Raw genomic sequence first — 21,230 nt, 5'->3', positions numbered from 1 at the left:
CAAACGTGATTTAGTTAAATCGTGCGTAGACCGCGTAATTTTTTATTGCGCACCGTCAAAACATAACCACATCGATTCCTGGCCATAAGGAATATACTGTGAACAATTGACTTAGCTAGATTAAACTGATATCAAGATACGGTCAGAAAGCGATAAAACGCATAGTGATACCGGACCGACAGACAGACAGACCGACCGACAGACCGACCGACCGACAGACATAGTGAACTATAGAGTCGCGTCCACGCGATTAAAAATGAGCAGAAAAAATGAAAGACGTGTTTACAATAACAATAGGCTATCGCTGTACGTCAGTAGCTTAATCCTTTCTTTAGAATTCAACTAAGAGGTATTTCTTGCCTTTTATTGTATTAGTGGTGATCAAAGAATAACCACGGTTCATGGCACTTGAAAAAGCTAAGTTTTAAATTGCCGATATAGAAGGAAGTACTGCAGTAACAGTATCAACATGAAGCGGTATATTGTGGCTAGTATGTGCTGTTTGGCTGGTATTTGTATATTGTCTCTACGAATTAATCTTAGTTTTGCAATTATCGAAATGGTTAGAAGAGAGAATTTGACAGAATATCAGAATTTAACTGATAATATGAGGTCTAATCACAAAACAGATGAACTTGTGACAGAGGTAAGTAGGTCTAATCACTATTATACAACGAATGAGCAAAGGTAGCCGATTCCTCGGTACTGTATGTATTTGTGCCCTGTATAATAACAAAGGTTATAATACAGTTTCACATATATATTATGATATGACACCTATACCATACAGTGAGACCTAACCAAACCTAAACATCACGCGCAACATTGATACATAATGTGACAGAGTATTTTATTATAATTTGCTGATATATAATATATAATATAGTACAGAAAATAGGGTGGTGAGGGGCAATATCAAAGTAATGAATTTATGTCATATTTTCGACTCACTAAAGTGAGGGCCCGATCTATACGACACTTGCTTTATTTAGTCAAAAGACAATGACAAAAATGCTTTTATATAGGCTTTATGCACATGGCGAACTTGAAAGGTGGGTAGGGATGCTACTACTGAAAAAAAACATTGTTTTCTTCTCGAATTCACTTATTGACTTATCTGTACAACAGATACATAGATATGACTGGAATGAACGACAAAAACAAACAGTACTGGCTGCATTTTATTACGGCTATGCTGTAACGTCAATACCAGGAGGTTGGTTAGCTCGCCAGATTGGTGGAAAACGATCCATGGTTGGAGTTCTTCTATGCTCAGGTTTACTTACTGCATTGATACCATGGGCTGCGGGGTTTAACTATTATTTATTACTTTGTATTCGAATTTTAGATGGTTGTGTACAGGTTAGTATCTTATAATTTTTACAGCTTTTTACATTAACTGTCTTATACTATAAAATAAAATAAACGTACTGGAAGTTAAAACAAATACATTCTTTCGAAAAGACTCAAGTGAGTGGGCTAGAATCAAACAAAATACACAACATATCAGATAAAATGTGTAAGCAACCCTTACAATGCTAATGCCGTATAGGTAAATTTAATATTTAAATCTTATTGAAAATCTTCGATATGACGTTTCCTGTGAAAATATTCAGTGTGCACCGGCCCTGAATCTTCATTACCGCTTTTATTCGAATAAACGCCCCGCTTTGAATAAACGTACCCCTCGAATGGAAAGGTGACTGGTAAGTTGCAAGGAAGACCCCAATCTATAAGGGAAAGGGTAGTAAAGAGAGTATGAACAACTACGGACCAATTTCTGTTGTCGGTCATATTGCATAAATTATTGAGAGAGTTGTTCAGGAACAAATAATTACCTTTCTTGAGTCTTATGATTTAATTAATGTGGACCAATTTGCGTTTTTGAAAAACCATTCCACTGTAACGTGCTTACACAGAGTGATTGATGATTGGTTGGAAAGTTTTAATGATTCTGAATTGATCGGCGCTTGTTTCTTGGATATATCTAAATGTTTTGATACGATCGATCATTCAATTCTTGTATATAAACTTGATAAATACGGTTTTAGTGGTTTGTAAATTATCTGAAAAACAGAAAACAGTTTGTATACTGCAACAATAGAAAATGTTTCAAACATCTGGAATATGTGCAGACTTTATTATCCAGCGTAAATATTTGACACTCGTGAATACAAGGAAGCTTTTTACATTTCTAAGTAAGAATTAGACATACTTAATAATAATATGCCTATGTATAATTTGATTGAATAAAACGCGGCACCATAACAATACTTACTGAGTGTGCTATGCTTCTAAGTTCAAACTAAATCGATCAAAAGTTTGTCGTGACAGCCGATAATTGTCGTATCTATACATGTTTAATGTTGAAACCGTTTTTTTATTACAAGAGTATAAACTATTTTTGAAGAAAAGTATGTTGAATATCGTGTCTTCTATACTTCTTTTTAGCTTTGGGAATATCTTCACTGTGCCTGATTTGTATTGGGTATATTTGTTTTTATTGTGTTTTCTTGTTATTATGACGAGAGATATTAACATTGGTGTTCCGCAAGGAAGTGTCCTAGGGCCCATCCTTTTTCTTCTATTTATTAATGATATTTCGCAGTCTGTTATAAATGGAACTTGCAGCATTTTTGATGATGATGTTGTTGTGTATACTAGATATACTGGATATTAAAATTGGGCCCACCAAAATTGAACAAGTTGATAGCATAAGATATCTGGGAGTTATTATAGATGAAATTTTAACGTGGAATACCTAGTCTATCAGTAAAAATATTGGGTATAAAATTACAATGTTGAGTAAAATGGCGGGATGTCTAAATAAATCATTATTAGAAACGTTGTTTTTGAGTACCATGCAACCTTGTAGTGACTATTCCATAACTGTTTGGGGAAATACCTCTGAGCAAAACAAGAATATTTTGAAGCGTCTTCACAGAAGAGCGGCTCGCATTGTTACCCAAAATTTAGATTTTGTTGACATGAGGGGTGATGACATTATTCAGGATCTTTCCTGGAAAACATTTGAAGAGAGAAGAGATTTTTATCTAGCTAGTCTAATGTGGTATCATCCAGTACAACAGAAAGTCAAGAAGATAATTTTATCTTGTATTTTTTGATGTTTTTATATGAATGGTTTTATGCTATATTTGTTTTTATTGTGTTTTCTTGTTATTATGACGAGCAATGAATTTCCTTTTTGAGGATCAATAAAAGTTATCTTATCTTATCTTATCTTATAAATATATTCACAGCCTTGCGCCAACCAGACTGACTAATGAAATTGAACTAATTGGGAATGTACACACCCATTCAACGCGTGGAGTAGATAACTTAAATATTGTTATACCTCATTATACCCGTAGCAAAATGGATTCGTCTTTTAAAGTTTCAGGCGGAAAAATATGGAATGACTTGCCAGCAGCAGATATAAAACACGTTTATGTCCTTTAAAGCTAGATACAGATCTCATTTCTTTTCATAACATTTAACTTCCAGTTTATATATTTTATTGTTATTATTATTATTAATTGTAGCCTATAAGTATTTAAATTTATATCCGTTTTTGTCGATAGGACCACAATGTAAAACAAGTATATTTATACTTGATTGTGTATAATCTTGTATAAATATGTTGTTAAATAAATAAATAAATAAAATAAAGGCGTTTATATATGTCCTCGAATAAACGCCCGTCATATGCACAATATGGTATTACAACACACTTCTCTTTATAGTAGAATATTTTGATTAACCTGATCTACAATTTACTAAGCATTTTGAATTTTACTGTATTTTATCACTCCTTGATGTCAATTGTGTTGTATTCTTTCCTATCTAGGGGATTTGATTATACATGTTACCATAATACATTAAAAAAATAAACCCCTCCTCACAATAAACGCCTCCCTCAAATAAACCCTCCTGAACAATAAACGCTCCGGGGCATTTGTTCGAATAAATGCGGTAACTCAAATTGACATAAAGAGCGTCTTTTTCGTGCACCTCCTACAAGACGGGCTCACATCGGAAGTATATACATTTGGGATTGTTTTTTTAAAGGGCGTGTACTACCCAGCTCTCTGTGAATTATTAGAAAATTGGATAATTCCACACGAACGAAGTAAACTAATGTCTATTGCATTTTCAGGTAAGGTATATTTTTCCAATTCAAGTTTTCATCTAGTATAGGTTATAACTAGGCCCTACAATTACAAAATGCGTAAGATAATTCTTGCGCATTTCAAATTGCACAAAATGTTCGCAACCAATCAGAGAACGGGAAATAAGTTTGTTCATGTGAACTCATGCGAATAGACTAAAAGATCCACGCGACTAAATTCACCTAGTGAAAAGTTTCTTGATCAAATTAATAATAATCTTCTCTTACAGCATTGCCTCTTAGTGTAGCATTCTGTAATAAGATGTCAAGTTGGATCTGTGATGTTGGTGGATGGCAGTATACCTTCTATATTCTCAGTAAATACAATTATACACTGGTATATATAGATTAAATTAATCTACTGTGCTATATAAGCTTGAGTTTAAAACATTAAATCTACAATTTAATTGTTAGTTTTCAAGATAGAAATGTAAATTTTCCTTCGAAAAAGAAAAAAAAAACGTGCCTCATAAAATGAAGGGGTTGAATGCCCCATGTTTGATTCATCACCACTTCAACGAATCTATGATATGTAAGTTACAGTTAGTTAGTTAGTTTCACGTGCAAACTTGAGATAACAATGTAAATTATCCTTCGAAATAAGAAAAAAACGTGCCTCATTAAATGAAGGGGTTGAATGCCCCATGTTTAATTCATCACCATTTCAACGAATCTATGATATGTAAGTTACAGTTAGTTAGTTAGTTAGTTTCACGTGCAAACTTGAAATAACAATGTAAATTATCCTTCGAAATAAGAAAAAAACGTGCCTCATAAAATGAAGGGGTTGAATGCCCCATGTTTAATTTATCACCATTTCAACAAATCTTTGTTATGTTAGTTAGTTAGGCAATACGTTTTATATCTTCTCAATCATTTTTGTAGAGTGATACGGAAGGTCCAATTTTAATTATTAATAACACTAATACTATAGATTTGTATAACGTTCTTAGCGCTGTACTCCACTTTAAAATATTTACAAACAAGAAAAAGGACAATTAAAAAAAAAATCGAATTGAGAGTTACCATATCGTTTGATACGTACATTTAAAACCATGATTGTTCTTTTTGTAGGTGTGTTTTCAGTTTTTATAGCAATGATATGGATGTTATTCATTTATGAGAATCCAAATAAAGATCCGTATATTTCCAATACAGAACGTGAATACATAAACAGTTTCGAAACGCTTGAAGAGGTACGAGTAGAATAAGCGTAACGATCACAACAACAACAATATTGATAATGATTATTACCGGTATTAAAGCAGTTATAATGCCTACAACACAATTACAGTTAAAACTAGATATAATTATGTTCAATAGAACATGAACCCGGTCAGAGGAATGACCTTTGACCGCATCTTTAACCAGTCCATGAACTTAATTTTTTAACTACCAAGTTTTATTTAAATCAGCCTAATCGTTAAAAATATGAAGTATTTTACTCCACAACACTCTCACAAAATAGGTATATGTCTGGTTTAACATCAACGTGGAAATGGTATAGTTATTAACATGGTATAATTATAACTATTAGTCTACTCTTTATTAACCCCTTCCTGACTTTTGATTATAATTTCTTAAACACCCCGAAGAAACGGTATCGTAATAATACATGTATTAAGCGGACTGGGTAACTATTAAAACAGCAATATTAAAATGATCAAAAGAAAACTTAAAAAAAAATTAAAAATCATTTTGTCACTAAAAAACCCTTACTGAAATGTACGGATGACATCTAAACCCCGATAATCAAATATATATATAACTAAATTTGTGACGTTCAAACTAATGCATAAGAACTACTTGGTGTACGTAGTACGAGAAGGACCATGGATAAATGAAAACGAAGGACTTGTATTGGCTTTAGATCAAATGGACAATGTCTCCTGTGGCCCTTATAGTAGGCCTGTTAAGTGACCCAATCCTTCAAATTGTGATAACATTCTGAAACTTTGCACAGTTATTCATTAGGGTGTCAAAAATATGAAATGGAATGGTTGCACAAAATTTGGTCAGGGGAAAGCCGCCATTTTGGATTCAAAATGGCGGACCCAAATTGTTCACTTTTCAGGTATATCTCTGCTAAATAGGCACCTAGAGTTCTGAATTTAGGTGCAAATTATATGGTAATGGGCTCACCAAACATATTGGTATAACTAACATTTTAATTGCATGGCGGCCATTTTGGATTTCAAAATGGCGGACTTCAAATTTTCACTTTTTAGGTGTATCTCTGCTAAAGAGGCACCTAGAGTTCTGATTTTAGGTGCAAATTATATGGTAGTGGGGTCACCAAACATACTGGTATAACTAACATTTTGATTCCATGGCGGCCATGTTGGATTTCAAAATGGCGGATTTCAAATTTTCATTTTTCAGGTATATCTCTGCTAAAAAGGCACCTAGAGTTCTGATTTTAGGTGCCAATTATATGGTAATGGGTAACCAAACATATTGGTATTTAACTGACATTTTTATTGCATGGCGGCCATTTTGAATTTCAAAATGGCGTACTCAAAAAGTTTCAGTACGGTACCTACAGTTATAATTTTAGGTACAAAGTATAATAGTATTGAGGTCAACAAACATATTAGTATAACGTCTTTGATTGCATGGCGGCCATTTTGAATGTAGCTCAACCCGTACTGACTTTACACTATTTGTTTATCTTCATAATTACATGCATTTAACACGGACACTTATTGTAGGTCACATTTTCCCTGGCAACCACACAGCTCTGTACATCGTAAATCACTCTTTCTGCATTTACAGCATCCAAGATCACAGTCGGTGTGTCCACAGCGAATTAAAACCTTTGTGACATCTGAAAGTTCCGGCAATGAACTCCAAGCTGGACTAAATTTGTTGCCGTCCTTCCTCTATCCCCAGTTCGCTGGGTCCCGTTCAACCCTGAATGCATCTAGACAGTCGTACCACCTCCTGGCTTCCGTTTCACATGTTCTCTTAATGCCGCAGATGTTGGGGGATATTTTCAATAGTCTTTCTCTTGTAAAAAGATATCGTCTTGAATCATTAAATGTTCTGCAGTAGACATAGTTACAACAAACTGTTCTAGATAATCTGTGTCTGTTTCACTAACATGCCCTACAGACAATGACATCCTCTCAAAAACTGGAGTCATACATGGCATCTTTTTCAAGGTCTCGTTAAATGTAGCTTTACCTTTTTCTTAAACAGATAAAGTTCTATCACAACCGCTAATGGTATGAAAGAACAAGTAAGCGGCTGATGCTTGTGATCCAAGAGAAGATGCAATCTCGTGTATTGGGATGTACTTCAAGTGCTTCCCCACTCCAAACTCGATCCGAAGCTCGTGGATGCCAGGTATTCTGTGGAAAGCTGACAACAACATCACTGTGTACAGTCTTGGCAATGCGTGGAAAATTTCAGCGGAAAGTTTAACGTGAACAAACATACGTTCATCTACCTCTTCTATGTTACATGGCATCAGCGATTGTATATTTACTGGTTTGTTACAGCTCTGTCTCCAAACACCCTACAAACATTCCGTGATTTGTGCCAATGTTCTCTACTACTTCAGTTACAATAAATGAAAACAACTCTGATTTGTTGTCATCAAATCTAAAAAATGTGGTCCAATTGTTGGGCATGCTCCCGCTGGCTTTAACGACCCTCCTTACACCAGAGACACTGTCGTTAAAGTATCTATCGTGTTACTGATCAAAGTTGATGGTTGTATGACACTTGATATATACTCAATGAATGTCTTCGAATCATTGGGCCTGAGCATATTGATTATTGCTGGTCAATCTAAACACCTTGGCAGCAACTAATGGTGCTTCATTTTGTCGTACAACCATATATAGACCATCAACTTTGATCAGTGACGCGACCAGATTTGGTTTTCGATAGATACTTTAACGACGGTTTAAAGTCTAGTACGCGTTCAAACCGCGGCTCTGGTGTCAAAGCCAGTGAGAGCATGCCCAACAATTGGACCACATATTCGAGATATGATGACAACAAATCAGAGTTGTTTCATTAATTGTAACTGAAGTAGTAGAGAACATTGACACAAATCACGGAATGTTTGTAGGGTCTCTGAGAGACAGAGCTGTAACAAACCAGTCTGTAAATATACAACTGCTGATGCCATGTAACATAGAAGAGGCAGATGAACGTATGTTTGTTCATGTTAAACATGCCGCTAAAATTTTTCCACGCATTCTTGTCAAGACTGTAGACAGTGATGTTGTTGTTATTTCATTGTCAACTTTCCACAGAATACCTGGCATCCACGAGCTTTGGATCGAGTTTGGAGTGGGGAAGCACTTGAAGTATATCTCAATACACAAGATTACTTCTCTTGGATCACAAGCATCAGTCGCTTGTTCTTTCATTCCTTTAGCAGTTGTGATACAACTTCATCTGTTCAAGGAAAGGAATTTGAGACGATGTCATTGTCTGTAGGGGATGTTAGTGACACAGATTATCTAGAACAGTCTAGATGGATTCAGGGTTGAACAGGACCCAGCAAACTGGAGATGGAGGAAGGACGGCAACACATTTAGTCCAGTTTGGAGTTCATTGCCGGAACTTTCAGATGTCACAAATTAGGTTTTAATTCGATGTGACACACCGACTGTGATCTTGGACGCTGGAAATGCAGAACGAGTGATTTATGATGTACAGAGCTGTGTGGTTACCAGGTTTGAGCTACATTCAAAATGGCCGCCATGCAATCAAAGACGTTATACCAATATGTTTGTCGACCTCAATACCATATCATACTTTGTACATAAAATTTTAACTGTAGGTACCGTACTGAAACATTTTGAGCTTGCAATCAAAATGTTAGTTAAATACCAATATATTTGGTGACCCATTACCATATAATTTGCACCTAAAATCAGAGCACTGTGTACCTTTTTAGCAGAGATATACCTGAAAAGTGAAAATTTGGGGGTCCGCCATTTTGAAATCCAACATAGCCGCCATGCAATCAAAATGTTAGTTATACCAATATGTTTGGTGACTCCATTACCATAATTATAATTTGCACCTAAAATCGGAATTCTAGGTGCCTTTTTAGCAGAGATATACCTGAAAAGTGAAAATTTGAAGTCCGCCATTTTTGAAATCCAACATGGCCGCCATGCAATCAAATGTCAATTATACCAATATGTTTAGTGACCCCACTACCATATATTTTGCATTTAAAATCAGAACTCTAGGTGCCTCTTTAGCAGAGATATACCTGACAAGTTAAAATTTGAGGTCCGCCATTTTGAAATCCAAAATGGCGGCTTTACCCTGACCAAATTTTGTGCAACCCTTCCATTTCATATTTTTGACACCCTAATGAATAACTGTGCAAAGTTTCAAAATGTTATCACAAGGATTTGCCTAAAATATGCACCTTAACATGCCTACTATTAATCACGCACATTTAATTGTTCTGCGCATGTGCCGTTAAGATTTAGGGCCGGATTTGGGAGGTTAGCATTCGTTCTTGATTGAGTTCGAAATACTAATGTTTACGGTATCAGATTATTAATCCATTTAATCCATCTAATTTCTAAATTGTATTTCAAAGGATAGACATGTTGGCACATTTGGCGTTTAATAGATATAAATTGAAAAATCAAAACGGTGGACTAACATGGACAAAGACACTAACTAGACTAGTATCCATTATACCTGTATGCACCTCTAAAGCTTTCTTCAACATGAATTGAGAGTATAACCATTGTTTATACTTTACTATTAAATAATCTTCTTTATTTTTAGAATACACCAATTGCCTGGTTTAAGATATTTACATCGTCTGCAGTATGGGCTTTAGTCATTGCGTATTGGGCTTTCATTTTTATTCTTGTGCTCCTTCTTACCGAGTGCCCGATTTTTATAAATGTAATCTTAGGATTCGACCTGAAAACAGTAAGTAAAACATTTATGATGGTGGTTAAATATACTGTATAGGATATTGGCTGACATAAGTGGTGTTAGAGCGGTTGGTGGTCAGATGCAGGTATAAAGCTAGTTCTCGGTTTCTATTTTGTAGACTGGATTATTAACATCTTTGCCAGGTCTTCTCCAGCTGTTGGTGGTTCAAACATCTGGAATATGTGCAGACTTTATTATCCAGCGTAAATATTTGACACTCGTGAATACAAGGAAGCTTTTTACATTTCTAAGTAAGAATTAGGCATACTTAATAATAATATGCCTATGTATAATTTGATTGGCTGATTTCGTGTCAGGCGATAACATCCATGAATAAAAACGCGGCACCATAACAATACTTACTGAGTGTGCTATGCTTCTAAGTTCAAACTAAATCGATCAAAAGTTTGTCGTGACAGCCGATAATTGTCGTATCTATACATGTTTAATGTTGAAACCGTTTTTTTTATTACAAGAGTATAAACTATTTTTGAAGAAAAGTATGGTGAATATCGTGTCTTCTATACTTCTTTTTAGCTTTGGGAATATCTTCACTGTGCCTGATTTGTATTGGGGTTTTCGAAGAGAGCTCGGGTGCATCAGTGGTTTTTCTTACTGTAGCATTTAGTTCTCTAGGATTTTACACATCAAGTGTCATACCGAACATAATGGAAATATCTAAAGGTCATTCAGGGGTTATTGCTGGGATTATGACATCACTTGCAGGCCCCGGCTGCTTTATTGGTCCAATGATGTTAGGAGCATTCACTGTAGACAATGTAAGTAATGATTGTTTCATAAAGTTGATTGTATAGAAATAAAATGAATAAATTAATAAATTGTAACGAAAAACAAAAAAAAGCAGCGACTTCATTGCAATTGAAAGAGTAAAAAACAGCGACATGCAACAAAAAAAAAAACGAAAAAAGCAGCGACATGCAACTAAAACACGAAAAAAGGTAGTGACATGCAACTAAAAAACGAAAAAAAGCAGCGACTTGCACCTGAAAATGTAAAAATGCAGCGATTGCTACTAAAAACGAAAAAAAGCAACGACATGTAATTGAAAAATCATGGATACGCTGCTAATCATGAAATGTTTACCTACTTTCAGAATACATTCAAGCAATGGTCTTGGATGTTTAACATAACTGCTGGAATAGGACTAATTGGAATGTTTACTTTTTTGTTATTTGGGAGTGCAACAGAACAGAAACGCTCAGATGAGAACTTAGCTAAACACGAAACGAAATCTTACAAAGCTATCGAAGAATAGGCTAAACCAAGGCAAACGATGCAATTTTACAAGAGTATGACATAAACCGATCCACCGGTACCAGTAATAAACAATGAGATTCGCGTCTATTTTATATTATATAACACCTAAATAAATTACTGTTATTTGATTGGATGATTGTGGGTCATATGGCGTGCAATAGTACGCACTATTAAACGACCGTTTAATAGTACTTTCTAAACATTTTGTGTACGAAAAAAAAACGTTTCACGGATGAAAAAAAAGCTAGTGTTGAATGCGATGGTGATAAACAGTCCCTGTAGCGTGTTCGGGACAATAAAGATATACCAGATTACAATGAGTTAATTTTATTTAAAAACTGTAAAATATGTGCCTCTTCATAATATTTTAGATCATTATTGTTATACTAAATACTTTGAACATATACACGGCGGCCATTTTTAGGATTCCATGTTCTGTTCGCAGTACTCGCTGTCGTTTAGTTCACCCTCTAGCAGTTATAATTTATCTATGGTACTTACCAGAATAGGATGAAACGCATATTCCTGTTAACATCAATAAGAATAGTTGATGTAGGGTTTTGTTTCTATATCTTATTTTGCACTTCCGTAGGTTGAGCATCAAAACAATATTGTCTATAAAACAAACGGAAAGACCATCAACAGTCAATTACAATTTCAACAATATAAGATGTAGATCATAATGTACTACACAATATATAGGCCTATATACTGGGAATAGTAAATAATATACCCAACTTATCAAATAAGTCTCACTATCCTAATGTATTACAGGTATGTCGGTCACGTTAGAAGTTTGAAGTTACTGCCAAAATAACATATGAACTTCGTTATTACCAGAAACTAGAAAGAGTGACTACATTGACTTGACTCATTGGCTTTTCCCCAATAAACCACGTCAAGTACTGTAAATATACAGAATGTAATTATAATGATCTTACCTTGTTTGCTATTGGAACCTCGATATTTGGAAATAAATAGCGAGGATTTACAGTAATACAGTCTGGTGCAGTCTCTCTATATTTCAGGAGTTCAGTAATTGGCTACAAAAGGTCAGCCAATAGGATACATATGCCGACAGTTAACCCTATATATATACCAATTACACAGCTAACAATGCTTGTATAAATGAGACTCGTTATGGACGTAATTCCACCTGTATTATAATGAGTTTTCTAACAGAAAACGTCATGTATTACGTCACCTATTGTTAGGGTGAATGTTAGGTCCAGGTGACGATAAACAACACAATAAACGCTTTAAGCAAGGCAATCTAACACCAGGACATTAAACTCTCCTTGCCAAGATAGGAACTCGTAACAGTCATTAGATCTTATGTCTGGCTGCGACAAATGCCATATTGTACATATTCTCCACAGCGCGCGGTGTCCTCAAGGAGCGTGGAATTGATCGTGTCGCAGCCACAGATAAACCATTTGATCGCTCAACATGTCATTTTAGAACCACGATTAATTCAATTCAACTTTTATTTCAGACAATTGTCCATATGGTATAACACATTACACACAAAAAAAGATGAAGGAGAGAGAACCAAAACTTTTATCTATTGGTATATATAATGCCTCTCTCCATTTGTAGTACATGTTTGAATCAAACAACAAATATTTATACTGTATATACAAATTAACATTCTGTTTTCGCTTTTCATTATTTACCTTCGCCAAGGAGGTATATGTAATCGGTAGCGTGTGTTTGTTACTTGGCAAAAAGAATTTTGCCAAGTATAGTATTTACTTTGTTACTTGGCCAAATTGAAAATTGGCCAAGTATGTTGATCTGTTTGGTTTGTGTGTGTGTTTGTTACTTGGCCAAATTGAAAATTGGCCAAGTATTTTGATCTGTTTGGTTTGTGTGTTTGTTTGTTACTTGGCCAAATTGAAAATTGGCCAAGTATGTTGATCGGTGCGGTTTGTGTGGGTGTGTGTGTGTGTTTGTTTGTTTGTCATCACTCTACCATACATGTCACCTGGTGCAAGGACGACACTGCCCAATTTTTGTTAAAATCTGGACCACGGTCCCAATTCGGAACCACTTTTAAAAATTATTTTCAGACCTGCTAGTGTTAAAAGATAGGACAGAATTATCAAAAGCCGGCGAGCAGTCTTAAATTAACAAGTAAACTAAAATCGCATTTTCTCGAGAACTACTTCTCCAAAAAACTTCATTTTTGTACAAGAGGCAAGAGGTATAATTTGTGATTTGTAATTTTAAAACTGAATTAGATTTAATATAGAGGTTTTTTGATGCGAGTAGTTTACAAAACCTAAAGGTAAAATGTAACCGATAATTTTTATCTAATTTTAACCATTTTTAGCCTCTTAACTTTTTGTGTGTGTTTTTGTAAATTGTATTTTATATTTTTGTATTTTGCCAGTTTTCAAATCACATTTCTGTTTTTTAAATGGACAATAAAGTATATATGACTATTTCTTTTCAAATTCACATGTGTGTTTGTCGCGTTGCTGTTCTATTGTTAGCCGACTGAAGCTATTGTTCGTTGAAAGGCTGGATACATAACCTGTACACCAAACTCGTATACACATGATTGAAGTGAAATTAGCCTAAATCACACAGCATAAGACACACACTTTTGGTGAAAATTGGGTCAATTCAGGAGGCCAATTTTGATTTGGCCAAGTATCGCGCTATGCGCGAAGGCTAGTTTGTATGTTTGTATGTTTGTTTGTTTGTTAGCACGATAGCGCCTACAGTTTTTAAGTTATCGTTCTCAATTTTAGGGTGTAGATAGGTATATACGTTCAGACCATGCCTATTGAAAACCAACAGAATTGGTTTATTAATAACTTCACAAATAACAAAAATGATATTATTTTCAGACCGGCTAGTGTTAAAAGATAGGAGACAATTTTCAAAAGCCGGTGAGCAGTTTTAAAGTAACACGTAAACTGAAATTACATTTTCTCGAGAACTACTTGTCCAAAAAACCTCATTTTTGGACAAGAGGCAAGGGTTATAATTTGTGATTTGTAATTTTAAAACAAAAGTTGATTCAATGTACCGGCTTTTTCATACGAGTAGTTTTAAAAAACCTGTTTCTTTTTAAATTCACCCGTTTGTTTTAGGCGTTGCTGTTCTATTGTTATTCAAATTAAACTATTGTTAGTTGATAATTATTGTTGGAAGAATTTCATCTGCTTGTGGAATAGGTATTACATAAAATTTCTTTTTGAACAACCAAAAATAGTATAAGCGAACTTACAGTACGTTTCGAAACCTATCAGGTTTCATTCTCAACTGGCGTTTCATCGTCTAGCGTTGTTAATCCCATGACGACGATGAGTTGGTATAGCGCCACCAATAGGTCCAAAAGGACGTTCCCCCTTCTCCAATAGTTGTGTGGCAATTCGTGGGCTCCTTCATCTCTGTTCATGATTTTTCCATGTTTTCTGATGTTGATCGACTCTTTTATTTGCCTTTTTTGAGTGTTGCATTCTTTCTCAAGGATAGCAGCGTTCCAATCAATGAGGTGATTGTGTTGTAGTGCATGATCTGTTATTGCAGATTTATGTATGATTGATGATGTAGACGATCTTTGAGCCCTGGTTAAAATCCCTCCCGTGTTGTTTTCTGTGTCTGTGCGATGTTCTTTTATGCGTGTTTTTAAAGCCCTCCCTGTTTCCCCTATGTAAGCTTGTGGACAGTTCAAACATTGTAGTTTGTAGATGCAACCGCATACTTGGTCTTTTTCGATGCGGTCTTTCGGATGAACGAGGTTTTGCCTGATCTTATTAGATGGGATGAAAAAGGTGTCAATTTGATGTTGGTTGAATACTCTTTTTATGCGTTCAGACAGACCTTTTGTGTATGTGATTCCGATGTTACAACGTGACTTTTCTTTAGTAGATGTTGTACCTTTGCTGCGATTTTGATCAAGCTGTCGTTGCTGTTTTTGGAGTCGTTGTTTTTCTACCTTCTTGAATGTCCAATCTGGGTAGTCGCATTTCTTCAAAGCCTGTCTGATGTGGTCCATTTCCTGTTTCTGTCCTTCAGGTGTTGAAACTATGTTTTCACATCTGTCCACAAGCGTATTAATAACACTGAGTTTGTGTTGTAATGGGTGATTTGACTTGAAATTTAAATACTGATCTGTGTGTGTCGGTTTTCTGTAGACTGAAGTTGTTAATGATCGGTTGCTTTGTAGTGTTATGAGAATGTCCAAAAAAGGAATGGTGTTGTTTATGATCAACTATTGGAGAAGGGGGCACGTCCTTTTGGACCTATTGGTGGCGCTATACCAACTCATCGCCGTCATGGGATTAACAACGCTAGACGATGAAACGCCAGTTGAGAATGAAACCTGATAGGTTTCGAAACGTACTGTAAGTTCGCTTATACTATTTTTGGTTGTTCAAAAAGAAATTTTATGTAATAGTTGATAATTAGTTTTGTTAATACCAGTGTGTGTCCTTCCTTATTTCATTCTGTACATAGGTATATACTTACAGAACAAGCCTATTGATTTTCAGGTAAATTGATATATTGTTTGTCACAAAAGCTTATCTTTCGTACGAAATATTAAATAGCACGCATTCTGTCTTCTTTTAACGTGGACATATTCTCTGATATGGACCAAAACATTAGTCGACTGGTCAACCGGTTAAGCTTACTACATGGGTTAAGGCAGAGGCGCCGCAAATCGGCATAGCTTCAAGACACTCTTCGATCATTATTCTGGTCAATCTTGATTTTAGAAAGATCATTATTGCAATGCCGGAGTTGTTTGTATCCAAAAATTATTTAAACAAGTTATTAACCCCAGCAGGATTTTAACAATGTAAAGCTAATACCTAAAGCAAAACAAATTATCTTTCAACATGCTCCGAGTCAGTGGATATATTTTGCCAAGTACTTCACTCAGTTTCTGAGTGCTTTCATTTGTTTGTTTGTTTGTTAGCAGGATTACTCAAAAATTAATTACAAGATCTTTACCAAAATGAATAGACAGATAGATATGTGGTCAAGGACCATTCCATTAAATTTTGGGACCTTTTGGGACCACAGACCCAATTCTGGACCACTTTTTAGTATACTTTTTTAGACCTGCTAGTGTTAAAAGATAGGACAGAATTTTTCAAAAGCCGGCGAGCAGTCTTAAAGTAACAATTGTAAACTGAAATTGCATTTTCTCGAGAACTACTTGTCCAAAAAACGTTAACATTTTTTAACAAGAGGCAAGAGTTATAATTTGTGATTTGTAATTTTAAAACATAATTAGATTTAATGTGCTCATTTTTTGATGCGAGTAGTTTAAAAAACCTATTTCTTTTCAAATTCACTCGTTTGATTTTCGCGTTGCTGTTCTATTGTTAGTCAACTGAAGCTATTGTTAACTGAAAGGCTTGTTACATAACCATTACACCAAACTCGCATACACATGCTTATAATGAAATTAGCCTAAATCACAAACAGCATTAAGACACACACAAATATATATATATATATTTTTTACCGGAGAAATCTTATGTAGGAGAATTTTACAGTAGGCGGAGGTATGCCCTCTCGGAGTGGCTTTCTAGTTCTTGTATGAAATCGGTAAGTCGAAATCCTTAAATATTCATAAAATGATGATTAATTGTGATACAGTACAATTAGAAATGTAATACACAATATGGGTACGAAACAACGAAATGTAATATAAATAAATATAAATCCCTAGTTTTTCGGAACTAGATTCCACTTCACTTATATACGTCTACGGCACCACTGTTAAGTCGCGGTTTCCGACACGCACGGTTATGTTCTTACGGCACTTTTCGTCGATACGTTGCGTCTACGTCATTGCGTTGTGTCCTAGTAGAAACACAAGCTTTATATGGTTCGCAGAGAACAAGTACATCGTCGAAGACATCAGAGTTTTGTTATTATAAAGAATTTTGATAATCTTTTGGAAAAGGAAGACATAATCATTTTTTTTTATAAACGCATGCATGACATTTTATTATCAATCGAGAGGACATTTGTTCAGTTTTCCATGATCCACAAATCCAAGATATTTTGTGTAGTGTACTAAATGTTCTAAAGCTCTGTCCACACTGTCAAACTAGTGTGGTGTGCCCAAATATGGTAGTGATATGCTCAAATATTATGGTAGTGATATGGCATCATGTCCATATGGGCACATCACATAAGGTTACAGAACTTAAAGCAGATTTATTCCACAGTGCTCGGTTTTAAAATTTGTAAAATTTCCATTATTCGTCGCATTTACTATCAATTTATGTATCCAATCGTACAACATAGATCAAAGATATGTTATGACGTGAAATTCGTTAATTGTGTCTTACCCAATAAACCTTATTTCAAACCACTGAGCAATTTTTTTTTGTTTTATTAATTTTGTGTTTCTATTCTATTTAGCTTTGGGAATACCTTCTTTGTGTCTGATTTGTATTTGCTTTGTCGAACACAGCCCAGCGACCTCAGTGGTTTTTCTTACTGTAGCATTTATAGTTTTCTTGGATTTTACACATCAAGTGTCATTCCGAATATAATGGAAATATCTAAAGGTCATTCAGGGGTTATCGCTGGGAGTGTGACATCACTGGCATGCCCCGCCTGCTTTATCGGTCCATTGATTGTTAGGAGCATAGACAATGTAAGTATTGATAGCATCCAACATTTTAGGATCTATATCTAAACAAATTAAAGCTTTATTCGTGATCCGAACTGTCGCATGTGATTGGTCAATTGACTTACGTTGCGCCTACGGTGTTGTTGCATCCAAGTGAGAACCAAGCTTAACTAGACATGAAACTCGTCACTTTGACGAGTTAGTTATCCGCTCGACAAACGCCACGTGCACGTCATACGTTAGAATATTGCACACAGAAAAATATTAAGGCATTATGACCTGAACTGAAGAATATGATATGTTGTTAATTCTGAATTCTGTTATTTTGTGTCATATAGTATACACAGTACAATCTGTATACATATCACAAACAGTGTAAAATAGGTGAAATTACGGGACCCGTATTTTATTGTAATTTTTAACATCTTGACGGTTTCAAAATGAAATGCAAAAGTAGAAATTTCAGAATGAAATTATCTCAGCAACAACATATTAACGTGTAGAAGAAATTTGAATACGTGAAATATTGATGCGCGCTCTTTTAAATGTAATGAAATATAACGCAAAAGATGAAAATACGACTTTTTTTATTTAACTGGCCATATGATGACGTCACAACATTCGATTGGCACAATTTACACATGATTTTGTATCTACAATACAATAGCTTCCTGAAAACGTTTAATCATGATTATCACATTTTATTCTTACGAGCTATAACATATTAAAATTTACTGTAAAGATGAAATTAATGACCAACGTAATTTAAATTTTTAGGCATGATGACGTTAAAAAAATTAAAAAATTTTTAATTCATGCAAAAGATAGTTGATTGACCTAGAATATATTGAAATCGGGGTGAAAATGAACAACGAATAAGTGGAGATGCGCTCCATTTAATGTGATGAGCAATAACGAAACAGACAAAAATCCTATATTTTACATTCGTGTGGCCATACGATGATGTCACAATGTCCGGTTAGCCATATTGATTAATGATCCGATATCTACAACTCATCACCTTCCAGAATATGTAAGTAAAAAAAAGTTCTCCATGTAGTTTAGAATCTATGACTGTTTAAAAATAGGCATAATTTTGACGAATTTTTGAATTTTTTCTTTAAAAACACGCACAAATTGTATAATTCGACGTGCTCGGATGACGTAATTTTAAGTCTAAATTGTTTTAAAATTTGATAAAATTACTATAAAAGGCTGGAAAGACATAATTCACGCTAAAAAAGATGTTTTTAGCGCTACGTGCGGACCACGCGCGTAAAAGTGTTCGCGCGCGTGGGAATTTTTGACAAGCTCAAAATGTCAGGATCAGCGTAGAAAGTTGATTAGAAATTAATTTTGCGCATTTTAAATTTTAAATGCGCGTGCGCGCGTAACTTCGTTTAAAAAATGCCATTTTTAGTGCACAAAAAGTTAGCGCAAAATATAAATTAAACTTTTGCTAAGTTTCAACTTACATAGTTATATGGTTTTCAATCTATGTTGAATACGGGAAATTCATAAAATCACGCGTAAGTCACGTTACGCATTTCTGACGTCATTCACAATAATAGGTGCACAACTTCACGTGAATGCCCATATGTTGACAAAGTTATGAAATGTTATGTTTACACATTTTTTATATAAGCGAGACACAAAAATAGAGGAGAAATGCGCGTGCGCGCGTAACGTCTTGTAAAACATGGCATTTTTAATCCACAAAAAGTTCGCCCTTGATATGACTTAAATTTTCACAAAGTGTCAAAATAAAATTATGCTTGGTTTTTAGCCTATGATCAATCATAAAAAATCTTAAAATCGCACGTAAGTCACGTTGCGCAACTCTGACGTCATTCAAAATAGGAGGTGCACAACTTCACGTAAATGCCCATATGTTGACAAAGTTATGAAATGTTATGTTTACAAGTTTTTGAGATACGCGAGACACAAAAATGGAGGAGAAAGAAAGAAGAATAATACTAGATCTTAAACTCGTCACTTGAGGACGAGTTTGGTTATCCGCCCGCAACAAAACGTATCTTGCGCATTCAAGTACTTTTCAGTTGTGACTTTTCCAAGAAGTAGCCTATTCAAAATTAAAACTGCCATTTCAGTGTAATAACCAAACAAATCCTTTTTTTAATTGTTTTTCCGTGATGGGATTCGAACCCGGTACCTCTGACACCGAAGTCGGTTGCACTACACATCGAGCCATATGAGCACCTGCTGAAGAAAATCCGAAGAAAGAGTCCTCGTTCATTCGGTATGTCGTGAACCCGCTCGATGCAAGTTGATTATTACATATCGAACTTAAATCATAATTTTTACTATGATGAAATCTTCACAAATTTTAAACACTGATATATTATGAAAGTGCATACTTTCAAGTTTTATATATTAACATGTAAAGAAAAAAGATAAACATTATGTTTATTGTTTTACTCTTTGAATATGTTTATGTTTGTTTGTTGTTAATTATTTCAAAAATTACATTTAATATGCAAATAATGTAGCCATCAAACACTTTTTAACATTCAAGACTATAATAAATTAGACCTATGATTAATACACTGCAAGAAAATAAAATAAAAAATGGGGGTAACCTTGCATTCTGATGAACTGTTTCATTTTTAAAAGTAGACATATTTTGCAACATTTTCACAATTTGTTGACGTTTTCGTGCGCAACCTGTCATGTTTAACGTGCTCGTAGAACGCCATTTCAAGTTGAAAAGTGAATAAAATAACGTAAAATTGTTAACCGAAGATTTAAAAACACAAATCGTGTAAAAAAAATGTTTATACGTGTTCCCTGCGCCGTGCGCGCGTAAAAATGTGCGCACCAGTGGCAATTTTTTAAACGCTTAAAATGACCTGAATCGTGCTCTAATTTAATCAGAAATTGATTTGAAGCATTTTAAAATTTCAAACGCCATTTACGCGCGCACTTTTTAATGTTACAAATTGCGGTAGCGTTAAAAAAGTTAACTATTGATGTGAAGCAAACGTGGCTGAAAATGACGTTAAAAAATATTCATTTGTGTCGAAGTTATAACCAATTTAAGATTTTCAGAAAATCACGCGTAACTTACGCTACGAGGCTCTGACATCGTCAAAAAGCTTGGCTGGACAACTTCAGTAAAATGTCTAAATGCTCAACAAGTTACAACATATTATGTTTACACGTTGAAGAGAAACAGCGTGCACAAAATAAGAAGAGTAAAATATTTCAAACGCAATTTAC

At 34.8% G+C, this 21,230-nt stretch overlaps 1 protein-coding gene across 1 annotated transcript; it reads left to right on the top strand.

The window, feature by feature from the left end:
- The first annotated feature begins 458 nt into the window (after nt 1-458).
- Nucleotides 459-13,717, top strand: LOC140060619 (sialin-like). The gene is made up of 9 exons (XM_072106906.1): nt 459-646; nt 1,129-1,362; nt 4,069-4,156; nt 4,399-4,485; nt 5,243-5,364; nt 9,944-10,093; nt 10,218-10,350; nt 10,637-10,878; nt 11,214-13,717. Exons 1-9 carry the CDS (start codon nt 470-472, stop codon nt 11,373-11,375), a joined length of 1,395 nt encoding a protein of 464 aa, XP_071963007.1. The 5' UTR covers nt 459-469; the 3' UTR covers nt 11,376-13,717.
- Nucleotides 13,718-21,230: the final 7,513 nt, after the last annotated feature.

Source organism: Antedon mediterranea, chromosome 10, assembly GCF_964355755.1.
Source record: "Antedon mediterranea chromosome 10, ecAntMedi1.1, whole genome shotgun sequence".
In the NCBI taxonomy this organism is placed as follows: Eukaryota; Metazoa; Echinodermata; class Crinoidea; order Comatulida; family Antedonidae; genus Antedon; species Antedon mediterranea.
The sequence above is the reverse complement of the archived record's forward strand: the minus strand, read 5'-3'. Positions and strand labels throughout refer to the sequence as shown.